This window comes from Rana temporaria, chromosome 4 (assembly GCF_905171775.1).
Source record: "Rana temporaria chromosome 4, aRanTem1.1, whole genome shotgun sequence".
Lineage (NCBI taxonomy): Eukaryota > Metazoa > Chordata > Amphibia > Anura > Ranidae > Rana > Rana temporaria.
Genome location: NC_053492.1, coordinates 458,840,717 through 458,854,545, shown reverse-complemented (window position 1 = coordinate 458,854,545; position 13,829 = coordinate 458,840,717). Strand labels below are relative to the sequence as shown.

General features: G+C 45.1%; 1 protein-coding gene across 1 annotated transcript in view; it reads right to left on the bottom strand.

The window, feature by feature from the left end:
* Window positions 1-13,829, bottom strand: part of ERLEC1 (endoplasmic reticulum lectin 1) — a 45,374-nt gene that overhangs the window by 25,398 nt on the left and 6,147 nt on the right. Inside the window, exon 3 of the mRNA XM_040351633.1 lies at window positions 4,058-4,138. Coding sequence (XP_040207567.1) covers window positions 4,058-4,138 — 81 coding nt within the window. The remainder of the gene's footprint in view (window positions 1-4,057; window positions 4,139-13,829) is intronic.

The window sequence follows — 13,829 nt, the reverse complement described above, 5'->3', positions numbered from 1 at the left end:
CAAAGGGCTAGGAGTCACTACACAAGAATGTCAGGGACTGACAAAGGGCTAGAGTCACTACACAAGAATGTCAGGGACTGACAAAGGGCTAGAGTCACTACACAAGAATGTCAGGGACTGACAAAGGGCTAGGAGTCACTACACAAGAATGTCAGGGACTGACAAAGGGCTAGGAGTCACTACACAAGAATGTCAGGGACTGACAGAGGGCTAGAGTCACTACACAAGAATGTCAGGGACTGACAAAGGGCTAGGAGTCACTACACAAGAATGTCAGGGACTGACAAAGGGCTAGGAGTCACTACACAAGAATGTCAGGGACTGACAAAGGGCTAGGAGTCACTACACAAGAATGTCAGGGACTGACAAAGGGCTAGGAGTCACTACACAAGAATGTCAGGGACTGACAAAGGGCTAGGAGTCACTACACAAGAATGTCAGGGACTGACAAAGGGCTAGAGTCACTACACAAGAATGTCAGGGACTGACAAAGGGCTAGGAGTCACTACACAAGAATGTCAGGGACTGACAAAGGGCTAGGAGTCACTACACAAGAATGTCAGGGACTGACAAAGGGCTAGGAGTCACTACACAAGAATGTCAGGGACTGACAAAGGGCTAGAGTCACTACACAAGAATGTCAGGGACTGACAAAGGGCTAGGAGTCACTACACAAGAATGTCAGGGACTGACAAAGGGCTAGAGTCACTACACAAGAATGTCAGGGACTGACAAAGGGCTAGAGTCACTACACAAGAATGTCAGGGACTGACAAAGGGCTAGGAGTCACTACACAAGAATGTCAGGGACTGACAAAGGGCTAGGAGTCACTACACAAGAATGTCAGGGACTGACAGAGGGCTAGAGTCACTACACAAGAATGTCAGGGACTGACAAAGGGCTAGGAGTCACTACACAAGAATGTCAGGGACTGACAAAGGGCTAGGAGTCACTACACAAGAATGTCAGGGACTGACAAAGGGCTAGGAGTCACTACACAAGAATGTCAGGGACTGACAAAGGGCTAGGAGTCACTACACAAGAATGTCAGGGACTGACAAAGGGCTAGGAGTCACTACACAAGAATGTCAGGGACTGACAAAGGGCTAGAGTCACTACACAAGAATGTCAGGGACTGACAAAGGGCTAGGAGTCACTACACAAGAATGTCAGGGACTGACAAAGGGCTAGGAGTCACTACACAAGAATGTCAGGGACTGACAAAGGGCTAGGAGTCACTACACAAGAATGTCAGGGACTGACAAAGGGCTAGAGTCACTACACAAGAATGACGGTTAGAGGAACTGCAGTCTGCTCACATCATTTGTAATAAAAATAGCTTTGCCATTCTGAAGATTCCCTCCGACCACTTTGCATATTATTTTATATATACTGGGGTAGATTCAGGTAGGGGCGCACAATGTTACGACGGCGCAGCGTATCGTATTCACAAAGCACTTGCTCCGTAAGTTGCGGCGGCGTAGCGTAAATGGGGCCGGCGTAAGCCCGCGTAATTCAAATGTGGAAGGGGGGGGGGGCGTGTTTTATGCCAATATGTGATGACCTGACGTGATTGACGTGATTTACGAACGGCGCATGCGCCGTCCGTGTACATATCCCAGTGTGCATTGCTTCAAATGACGTCGCAAGGACGTCATTGGTTTCGACGTGAACGTAAATTACGTCCAGCCCTATTCGCGAACGACTTACGCAAACGACGTAAAAAATTCAAATTTCGAAGCGGGAACGACGTCCATACTTAACATTGGCTGCGCCTCCTAATAGCAGGAGCAACGTTACGCCGGAAAAGCCTTACGCAAACTACGTAAAAAACTACCGCCGGGCGCACGTACGTTTGTGAATCGGCGTAACTAGGTAATTTGCATACTCTACGCCGAAAACGACGGGAGCACCACCTAGCGGCCAGCGTAAGAGATTTATGCCAGTCGTATCTTAGGCTAATGTTGGCGTATCTTGCTTTCTGAATACAGAAAGAAGATACACCGGCGCAGATTTGAATTTATGCGGCGTATCTATAGATACGCCGGCGTAAATTCTCTCTGAATCCGGGCCACTGTATTTCTGTACTTGCCAAATATGCTGCGGAAATCTCCCTCCGAGTCATTTTTAATGTGGGCAGCTGAAGCTGCTGCCTGTTCACTTCCTGGATTTACACAGACACCTCCAGCTCTACAGCTCTCATTGGCCCTCTTATGACTCACCCCCCCCCCCCCCCATCCTCTCTGGCAAACTCACGAGATAGAGATCGGTGTAGGATGTCATAAGCCTAGGCTAATGACCAGACAAGAAACAGGAAGTGGGCTGTATAAGGCATTTACTGGCAGAAAAAAATATGTTTTACTATCCAAAGTTAAAACAACAACAAGGGCAGAAGATTTAATAGATGGAAAGATGAAAAAAAAAAATTACAGAAGATCCGCTTCTAAAGTGGGATTCCACCCATGATTTTTATTTTTTTTGTAAGTCAGCAGCTACTAACAGTGTAGCTGCTGACTTTTAATAAGGACACTTACGGTACCTGTCCTAGGCGCCCGCGATGATGGGCCCCCGACGGCAATCGCTCGGTCCTGGCGCCTCCATCCTGACTAAGGGAAACAGGCAGTGAAGCCGGCTGTTTCCTACTGCGCATGCGCCACTCGCACGCCGCTTTGTGAATGGGCGGCTGCCTCCTGTGATACACACAGTTCCCAGAAGGCACCTCATTCACCAGAAGACACTGCGATGGAGGACGAGGAAGAAGACGACCGCGGTGGAGGCAGAAGGGCTAGTTCCACATAGTAACAGCCCTTTCTGGTGGTGAGTATAAAAAAATATATATTTTTTTTCATTTTGGGAAAAAAATAAAAATTAAAGGGGTGTTCCAGACTTTTTTTAAGTTTATTAAAAGTCAGCAGCTACAAAAAGTGTAGCTGCTGGCTTTTAATAAACTGACACTTACCTGCTCCACGGTTCCAGCGATGCGCCGGCCGGGGCTCCGCTCCTCTCTTCATTCCTAGTGTGGGCACCCGGCAGTGACAGCTTTCGGCTTCACGGCTGGGCAGCCACTGCGCATGCGCGAGCGGCGCCGCCCGATTGAACAGGCGCTCGCCTACAGGGAGGGGCTGCAATAAGGCCTTACCAGCCCCTCGGGGGAAGGAGGAAGTGGGACAAGAAGTCCCACTTCTCCTGACCCCCCCAAAAAAATGACATGCCAAATGTGGCATGTAAGGGGGGAAGGAGTGGATTAAGCGGAAGTTCCGCTTTAAGGTGGAACTCTGCTTTAAGGTGGAACTCTGCTTTAAGGTGGAACTCTGCTTTAAGGTGGAACTCTGCTTTAAGGTGGAACTCTGCTTTAAGGTGGAACTCTGCTTTAAGGTGGAACTCTGCTTTAAGGTGGAACTCTGCTTTAAGGTGGAACTCTGCTTTAAGGTGGAACTCTGCTTTAAGGTGGAACTCTGCTTTAAGGTGGAGGTTCACCCGGAAATTAAAATTTTTAAGATTAGATTGATGCTCATTTTGTGAAGGGGAATTGGGTATTTTTTTTTTAAATCGAAGCCGTACTTACCGTTTTAGAGATAGATCTTCTCCGCCGCTTCTGGGTATGGGCTGCGGGACTGGGCGTTCCTATTTGATTGACAGGCTTCCGACGGTCGCCTACATCGCGTCACGAGTAGCCGAACGTCGGTGCGCAGGCGCCGTATAGAGCCGCACCGACGTTCGGCTACTTTCGGCTACTCGTGACGTGATGTATGCGACCATCGGAAACCTGTCAATCAAGAAGGAACGCCCAGTCCCGCAGCCCATACCCGGAAGCGGCGGAGAAGATGCATCTCTAAAACAGTAAGTACTGCTTAGATTTAAAAAAAAACACCCGATTCCCCTAGACAAAATGAGCATCAATCTAATCTTAAATTTTTTTTTTTTAAGGCGGAACTCCGCTCTAAGGTGGAACTCCGCTTAGACATTAATCCAATCTAAAAGGACATCAGCAATGGCAGGATACGCCACAGGTTTCCTGTAGGAAAAGACAGTAGAAGATAGAATCCAGAACAAATACCCGATATGAACAGCTGGTCTGTCTGAAGAGAGGTTCGAGCAGTTCAGCCGGTGTTGGCCCTTTATAATCCCGTTCTTCCTCCTTTAAAAATAAATAATATTAAAAAAAAAGTAAGTATTACATTCATGTACACAATTTTCCTATTGTAAATCTGAACTCCACCTTTCTTTTCGCTAGAACTGAATGGAATGATTAGTCCACAGCATAGATCAAAGCTCTGTACCATGTTGCTCTGTTGTCTGCAGATCCCCTGATAGTCTGGGTTTAGTTGTGGTTTAGTACCATGTGACACTCTGTATAGTCGGATGTAGACCAAGTGCCTTCCATAGCCACTTCCTTCTGCATCTCTCTGCAGTCTGAGACTGTGCAAATGATGAATCTTCCTTCATGGTTCTGATGGTGGGTGGGATGGAATACATTCTAATTAGCATTCAATCCCGCCCAGTCACACCTACAGGAAGACTCAAAACTTCCCAAGTTCCGCCTCACAGATTGCAGCATTATTCAGAATCAAATAGTACACACCTTCATACACAGCCTGTTCTGAAAGCTAGCTGTGCTACTGCTGGGCAGGATTGAAGGGATTACAATTAGAATTCAGTGCTGCCCAGTTACAGTGGAGGTTCACCCGGAAATAACATTTTTTACCCTTAGATTGAGGCTCATTTTGTCTAGGGGAATCGGGTGTTTTTTTTTTTTAATCGAAGCAGTACTTACCGTTGTAGAGAGCGATCTTCTCCGCCGCTTCCGGGTATGGGCTGCGGGACTGGGCGTTCCTATTTTGATTGACAGGCTTCCGACGGTCGCATACATCGCGTCACGATTTTTCGAAAGTAGCCGAACATCGGTGCACAGTATAGAGTCGCACCGACGTTCGGCTTCTTTCAGCTACTCGTGACGCGATGGATGCGACCGTCGGAAGACTGTCAATCAAAATAGGAATGCCCAGTCCCGAAGACCCATACCCGGAAGCGGCGGAGAAGATCGCTCTCTACAAACGGTAAGTACAGCTTCGATTTTAACACAACTAGCCGATTCCTCTAGACAAAATGAGCATCAATCGAAGGGTAATTTTTTTTTTATGGGTGAACTTCCGCTTTAAAAATGCCGACCAGTGTGACCAATGAGAATTCTACCCCTCGGATCATGCCCTCTCAGAGCCCTGCTCTCTGTAAAGTGATTAGTTTACATTTACATTGAGGGAAAAAAAGTATTTGACCCCCCTCCTGATTTTGTACATTTGCCCACTGACAAAGAACCGATCAGTCTATAATTTTAATGGTCGGTTTATTTTAACAGTGAAACAGAAAAACAAAAATATCCAAAAAAAAAGCATTTAAAAAAAAAAAGTAAAAAATTGATATGAATTTTAATGCGTGAAATAAGCATTTGACCCCCATTACAAAACATGACTTTGTACTTTGTGGCAAAACCCTTGTTGGCAATCACTGAGGTCAGACGTTTCTTGTAGTTGGCCACCAGGTTTGCACACATCTCAGGAGGGATTTTGTCCCACTCCTCTTTGCAGATCCTCTCCAAGCCATTAAAGTGGGTAGGAAGCTGAAGGCTTTTTTTTTATGTCACAATGTAGAGAATAAGATTTCCTATCATCTGTGCCCAGTCTTGCCACACAGAGTTAATCCAGCTCTGAGCAATCCTCTTTTTATTGTTCAGTGAAATAAACCAAAGTCCTTGCTCGAGTGACAGGTTATTTACATATCTCGTGCACTAGCTTGCAGACATGCACAGCTTCTGTAAAAAGTGCTCAATTCGCATCCCCCTCCCCTCTTCCCTCCAGCTCTATGTATATTCTGATTGCTGTTGCATTTTCTCATGGCACTGAACTGTGACTCACCCCATATTTTGAAAACATTTAATCAAAACACAGGGAAGGGGATGTGAATTGAGCACTTTTTTTCAGAAGCAAGGACTTTGGTTTTTATCTGGAAGTCTGTTGTATTTCACTGAACAATAAAAGAGGATTGCTCAGAGCTGGATTAACTCTGTGTGGCAAGACTGGGCACAGATGATAGGAAATCATATACTCTACATCGTGACATCAAAAGAAAAAAAAAATCCACTTTAAGGTTTCGAGGCTGACATTTGGTAACTCGAACCTTCAGCTCCCTCCACATATTTTCTATGGGATTAAGGTCTGGAGACTGGCTAGGCCACTCCAGGACTTTAACCACTTCCCGACCGCCGCATGTAGATATACGTCGGCAGAATGGCACGGACAGGCACATCAACGTACCTGTACGTCCCTGCCTAGACGTGGGTCGGGGGTCCGATCGGGACCCCCCCCCCCCCCGCTACACGCGGCGGTCGGGTTCCCTCGGGGAGCGATCAGGGACGACGGCGCGGCCATTTGTTTATAGCCGCTCCGTCGTGATCGCTCCCCAGAGCTGAAGAACGGGGAGAGCCGTATGTGAACACGGCTTCCCCGTGCTTCACTATGGCGGCTGCATCGATCGAGTGATCCCTTTTATAGGGGAGACTCGATCGATGACGTCAGTCCTACAGCCACGCCCCCCTACAGTTGTAAACACACACTAGGTGTACACTAAATCCTACAGCGCCCCCTGTGTTTAACTCCCAAACTGCAACTGTCATTTTCACAATAAACAATGCAATTTAAATGCATTTTTTGCTGTGAAAATGACAATGGTCCCAAAAATGTGTCAAAATTGCCCGAAGTGTCCGCCATGTCGCAGTCACGAAAAAAAAATAAATCGCTCATTAGTAGTAAAAAAATAAAAATTAATAAAAATGCAGTAAAACTATCCCCTATTTTGTAAACGCTATAAATTTTGCGCAAACCAATCGATAAACGCTTATTGCGATTTTTTAAAAATAGGTAGAAGAATACGTATCGGCCTAAACTGAGGAAAACATTTTTTTTTTATATATGTTTTTTTGGGGATATTTATTATAGCAAAAAGTAAAAAATATTGCATTTTTTTCAAAATTGTCGCTCTATTTTTGTTTATAGCGCAAAAAATAAAAACCGCAGAGGTGATCAAATACCACCAAAAGAAAGCTCCATTTGTGGGGAAAAAAGGACGCCAATTTTGTTTGGGAGCCACGTCGCATGACCGCGCAATTGTCTGTTAAAGCGACGCAGTCCCGAACTGTAAAAACACCTTGGGTCTTTAGGCAGCATATTGGTCCGGGGCTTAAGTGGTTAATGTGTTACTCCTTTGTTGCCTTGGGTCATTGTCATGCTGGAATTGTTGCCTTGGTTGAGGGAAGGAGGTTCTCACCTAAGATTTGATGGCACATGGACCCATCCATCGTCTCTTTGATGCAGTGAAGTTGTCTTATCCCCTTAGCAGAAAACCCCCCCCGAAAGCAAACAGTTTCCACCTCCATGTTTGACGATGAGGATGGTGTTCTTGGGATCGAAGTCAGCATTCCTCCTCTTCCTCCAAACTCGGAGAGTTGAGTTGATGCCAAAGACATTCATTTTGGTCTCATCTGACCACAACACTTTCACCCAGTTCTCCTCTCAATCATTCAGATGTTCATTAGCAAACTTCAGACGGTCTGTACATGTTCTTTCTTGAGCAGGGGGATCTTGCAGGCACTGCAGGATTTCAGTCCTTCACGCCATAGTGTGTTACCAATTGTTTTCTTGGTGACGATGGTCCCAGCTGCCTTGAGATCAGTGATAAGATTCTCCTGAGTAGTTATGTGCTGATTCCTCACCGTTCTCATCATCAATGTAACTCCACAGGGTGAGATCTTGTATGGAGCCCCAGACCGAGGGAGACTGACAGTTATTTTGCGTTTCTTCCATTGGTGAATAATTGCACGAAACGTTGTCACCCTCTCACCAAGCTGCTTGGTGATGGTCTTGTAGCCCATTCCGGCCTAGTGTAGGTCTACAATCTTGTCCCCGACATCCTTGGACCGCTCTTTGGTCTTGGCCATAGTGGGGAGATTGGAATCCGATGGATTGCTTCTGTGGACAGGTGTCTTTTTTACAGGTAACAATCTGAGATTAGGAGCACTCCCTTTAAGAGAGAGTGCCCCCAATCTCAGCTTAGTAACACGAGGAGCCAAAAATCTTGCTGATTCATAGGGGATCAAATACTTATTTCACTCATTAAAGTGGAGTTCCACCCATAAATATAACATTACATCAGTAGTTTTAAAAAAATGTCATTAGTCCTTTACGAAATTTTTTTTTTAGATGCCTTCAAAGTGTTGTTGCTAGGCAGAATAGTTAATCTTCCCACTTCCTGCACCTAGGTGCTTAATGCTTCCTAACCTACACCGCACAGACTCCTGGGAATGTAGTGGGTGTAACTTTCCAGGAGTCTGTGCACTCCCCAGTCTCAAAGAATCATGTGACTTGGACAGCACAGGTGCTGAAACCTGATCTGACACTGCTTGTGCAGCACTGAGCATGTGCGAGATTTGCAAGGCTGAAAATCCAGGAAGTCATACAGTCTGGCTTCATGATGCCCACACTTAAGATGGCCCCAGTCAATTTCTATTTTATAAAGTGTCTAAATGCTGTAACAACCTAACAAAACGGACCTTAGTTTACAGACTAACTTTACTAGAATACATTAAGCTTGTGTATTACAGGGGTATTTATATTTAAAAAGTGAAATTGTGTCCGGAACGCCGCTTTAAAATGCAAAACAATTTATAACTTTTTTGAAACTTGTTTTTCTGGATTTTTTGTTAAAATAAACCTATTAAACTGATCATATGTCAGTGGGCAAACATACAAAATCAGCAGGGGATCAAATACTTTTTCCCCTCACAGTATGAGGAAAACACCTTCATAATTCCCTCCCATAGACCTTTCTCTGTAGGCTTGCAGTAATTCATTATTCTTTGGCATGCTGCAAGACCGGAATGACATTTACACCTGATTTGCAGACTGAAGAGTGATCTGCATTCTGATCATTCTTCAGAGAGCATTTGACAGTGAGAAGGACTTGCAGCACCCCCTAAATGCTGCAGTACTGCACTGCAAACATGCACATTGTGTGCAATTGACTCAACGTACGCCGCCACCCAGCAATTCAATTCGAGAGTCAGGCAGAACGGCGATCTGCCTATGTAAACAAGGGAGATCGCCGTTCTATGACAAGGAAAGGCTGTGATCCTTTGTTCCTACTAAGCAGGAACACGGATCTTTGCCTTACCACATTAAAATCACCTCCCACACAGTTAGCACTAGGGTTGTCCCGATACCGATACTAGTATCGGTACAGGGACCGATTCCGAGTATTTGCGGGAGTACTCGTACTCCCGAAAATACCCCCGATACCAATATAGAATACTCCCCCCGCCGCATCCCCGCTGCCGCCGTCCACTGTGTAATACGCCGGGAACATTACAGCTTTGAATAGCTGTAATGATTCGCACCGCGCATAGACACTCCCCCTCGCTCGGGTGAACTGTCCAATCCCGAGCGAGGGGGAGTGTCTATACGCAGCGCGGCGCCAATCATTACAGCGATTCAAAGTTGTAATGTTCCCGGCGTATTACACAGTCGGCGGCAGCGGGGATGCAGGTAAGCGGGACATGGCTGCGTGGGGGGAGACGCTGGATGGGGGGTGACAATGGCTGCATGGGGGGTGACAATGGCTGCATGGGGGGGGACATATTTTAAAAAAAGTATCGGTATTCGGGATCGGCGAGTACTTGAAAAAAAGTATCGGTACTCAGTCCTAAAAAAGTGGTATCGGGACAACCCTAGTTAGCACCATTTAACCCTATGATCGTCCCTGATGTTAACCCCTTCCTTGCCAGTGTCATTAGTACAGTGAGTGCATATTTTTAGCACTGATCACTATATTAGTGTCACAGATCCCCCAAAAAGTGTCAGTGTCCAATTTGTTTGCCACCATCCCGCTAGAAGTTGCTGATCGCCGGCATTACTAGTATAATAAAAATCTAAATCTATTGCATAGTTTGGAGACTTTGGCCCGGATTCAGATAGCCTTTACGTCGGCGTATCTATTGATACGCCACGTAAGTTTTACGAAGCGCCGGCGTATCTTCTTTCTGTATTCAGAAAGCAAGATACGCCAGAATTTTACTAAGATACGGCCGGCGTAAGTCTCTTAAACCGTCGTATCTTAGGCTGCATATCTTATGCTGGCCGTTAGGTGGCGCTTCCGTAGATTTCCGCATTGAATATGCAAATTAGGTAGATACGCCGATTCAGAAACGTACGTCCGCCCGGTGCATTTTTTTACGTAGTTTACGTAAGGCTTTTTCCCGCGTAAAGTTACCCCTCATAAAGCAGGGGTAAGTCATGTTAGGTATGGACGTCGGAAACGAACGACCAGCGTCGTATTTTACGTCGTTCGCGAATAGGGCTGTACGTAAGTTACGTTCACGTCGAAAGCATTGACAGTTTGCGGCGTAATTTGGAGCATGCGCACTTGGAAACGTTCACGGATGGCGCATGCGCCGTTCGTAAGAAACGTCAATTACGTGGGGTCACAAGTAATTTAAATAAAACACGCCCACATCATCCACATTTGAATTAGGCGGGCTTACGCCGACACATTTACACTACGCCGCCGTAACTTAGGGCGCAAGTTCTTTCTGAATACGGAACTTGCGTCCTAAGTTATGGCAGCGTAGTGTATCCGAGATACGCTACGCCCGCCGATAGATACGAAAATTTATCTGAATCCGGGCCTTTAACTTTTGTGCAAACCAATCAATATATTCACTTGTTGGATTTTTTTTAGCAGAATACATATTGGCCTAAACTGATGAAGAAATTTGATTTTTTTTATTTGATAGGTTTTATAGCAGAAAAGTATCTGTTTTTTGTTTACAGTGCAAAAATGAAAAGGTGATCAAATTCCACCAAAAGAAAGCTCTACTTGTGTAAAAATAAATTGTTTGGGTGCAACGTTGTACGACCGCGCAATCGTGAGGTAAAGTGACACAGTGCCGTATCACAAAGAATGACCTGGTCATGAAGTGTGTGTGTGTGGGGGGGGGGGGGGGTGTGTAAACCTTTCTGAAGCTTCCCTCCAATCACTTTGCATATTTTATATATACTGTGATTCTGTACTTGCCAAATATGCAGAAATCTCCCTCCACGGAGTCTGGCTGCAGCCATTTTAACTGTGGGCAGCTTGAAGCTGCTGCCTGTTCACTTCCTAGATTTACACAGACACCATGATACTGTTTTCCACCCCTCAAAAAATAAAAATAAAATTAAACACCTGCCGCTAGAGCTGCACGATTCTGGCTAAAATGAGAATCACTTTTTTTGCTTAGAATAAAGATCACGATTCTCATGGTGTAACATCGTCTTTCACATTATAAAAAAAAAAAAAAAAAAAAAAAAACACCAAGGGCTAACTTTTCTGATTAGTTTTTTTTTTATTCATTTTTTAAATTCATTAAAAGTGTATTTTGTATTTAATTGTGTTAGAAAAACCGCTGCGCAAATACAGTGTGACATAAAATATTGCAACCAAGTATATACAAAAAAGCGCATATGGTAAACTATATGGATAAAAAAAGTCCTACATACAAGTCCTGTAAGCTTGGTAAGAGCTTGAGAAAGGTGCGAGCTGTGGGTTTGTTTCCCATCAAACCACAGCATATGCACGGAAACGCGTCGCACATTTGCTGTCCCCGGCGATGACGTCACAGCAATAGCGTCCCTGGCGTGCGTTCCATCGTGCGCTCCAGCACCCCTGCTTGCACATTCGTGCACTTCCACCTTCATACAAGACTGTATGGACTAGCAGCGTTGCATCCGCTGCACAGCACAAGCGCTGTACCAGTGAGAAAAGGGACATCCACACCTATTGGCTGGGCAAAGACGAATCGCAGGACAACATCTATATGCCTGAATCTTCATATCCACATGTGAGTGCCATGTTGTATTAAAAGTTGTACAGTTTACTAAGTGGCGCCTGCTTGTTGTTTTTTTCATTCTATAAAATATTGCAACAACCACCATTTATTCTCTTTAGGGGATCTGCTAAAAAAAAAAAAAAAAAGAAAAAAAAAAGCACACACTTTAACAGCAACAACGCATCATTAACCACTTGAAGCCTGCCGCACGACGATATACGTCAACAAAATGGCACGGCTGGGCACAAGGCCGTACATGTACGTCCTCTTTAAGATCCCAGCCATTTTCGGTTAAAATGTCTCGGTGGCTGAGATCTCAGTGCATCTCTATTCCTATGTACAGAGATGTTAACCCCTTCCCTTTAACAGGGTCTGTCACATGATCGGGAGCTGGTCCCGCCGGCTATTGATTATTAGCAGAGACTGAACGCTGCCTTTGATAAGCTCGGTCACTGCGCTGGGAGCACAATCACAGCAAAAAAAAAAAAAAAAAAAGTCGCCCTTGGATGCATTTGTGGAGAACATGGGAGTTAAAGGCCGCCCTCCTTAACCACCCATACCAGGCACTTACGCACCTTCCTGCCCAAGCCAATTTTCAGCTTTCAGCACTGTCGCACTTTGAATGACAATTGCGCCGTCGTGCTACACTGTACCCAAACAATTTTTTTATCATTTTGTTCCCACAAATAGAGCTTTCTTTTGGTGGTATTTGATCATCTCTGCGGTTTTTATTTTTTTGCGCTATAAACAAAAGAAGAGCGACAATTAAAAAAAAAAAAAAAAAAACACAATATTTTTTACTTTTTTATTTAATAAATATCACAATTACAAAAAAAAAAAAAACATTTTTTTCCCTCAGTTTAGGCCGATACTTCTACATATTTTTGGTAAAAAAAAAAAAAAAAATTAAAAAAAAAAATCGCAATAATCATATATTGATTGGTTTGCACAAAAGTTATAGCGTCTACAAAATAGGTGATAGATTTATGGCATTTTTATTTTATACATTTTTTTTCTAGTATTGGCGGCGATTTGCGAATTTTTACTGTCACCGTGACATTGCGGCGAACCCATCGGACACTTTTGACACGTTTTTGGGACCATTCACATTTATACAGCGATTAATGCTATAAATATGCATTGATTACTGTGTAAATGTGACTGGTAGGGAAGGGGTTAACCACTAGGGGGCGTTGAAGGGGTTAATATGTTCCCTAAGGAGTGTTCTAACTGTAGGGGGGAGGGGACTCTCAAGGGGAGGAGACCGATGTGTGCTTCTCTGTGCTGGGAACACACATTGGTCTCCTCACCACTGACAGGAGGTGGATCTGTGTGTTTACACACACAGATCCACACTCCTGCCGTGATTAGCGACAATCGCGGGCACCTGGCGGCAATCGCGGCCGCCGGGCACCCGCGCCGGGTCACGAGCGCCCTAGATCGCCGGGAACGCAGGACGTCATATGACGTCCACCCAGATCGAGGAGGGGTTCCTGCCGCTGTCATTTTACAATGACGCGGTAGGGATGTGGTTAAAGCGATTGTTACCCCAACACTTCATATTCCTGATGTGTTCCTGCTGTACCATGTACTTGTATGAGAAAGACTCCTGTTCTCTTTGTATTGCTTCCTTTGTGAGAAATCAATGGTGTTCCTGCCAGTACCTCTGCTTTCCCATTCAAATAACTGACCACACTAAGAGGGGGAGAGCACATTGTGGTCAGTTCTCCAAGTATGCTGGGAAGTCAGGCTGCTATCCTCCACTGATTAAACATGTCCTTGTGGGAGTGTCTAAATACAGTCTGCGCTGGCCCAGCTCCCATACCCCTCCCTGCATAACCTTTTATGTAGCTGCCTGGGAGAAGTAATTGGAATATTATAGCGTGTCATTGAGGGACAGCTTGGAGTTTGCTGT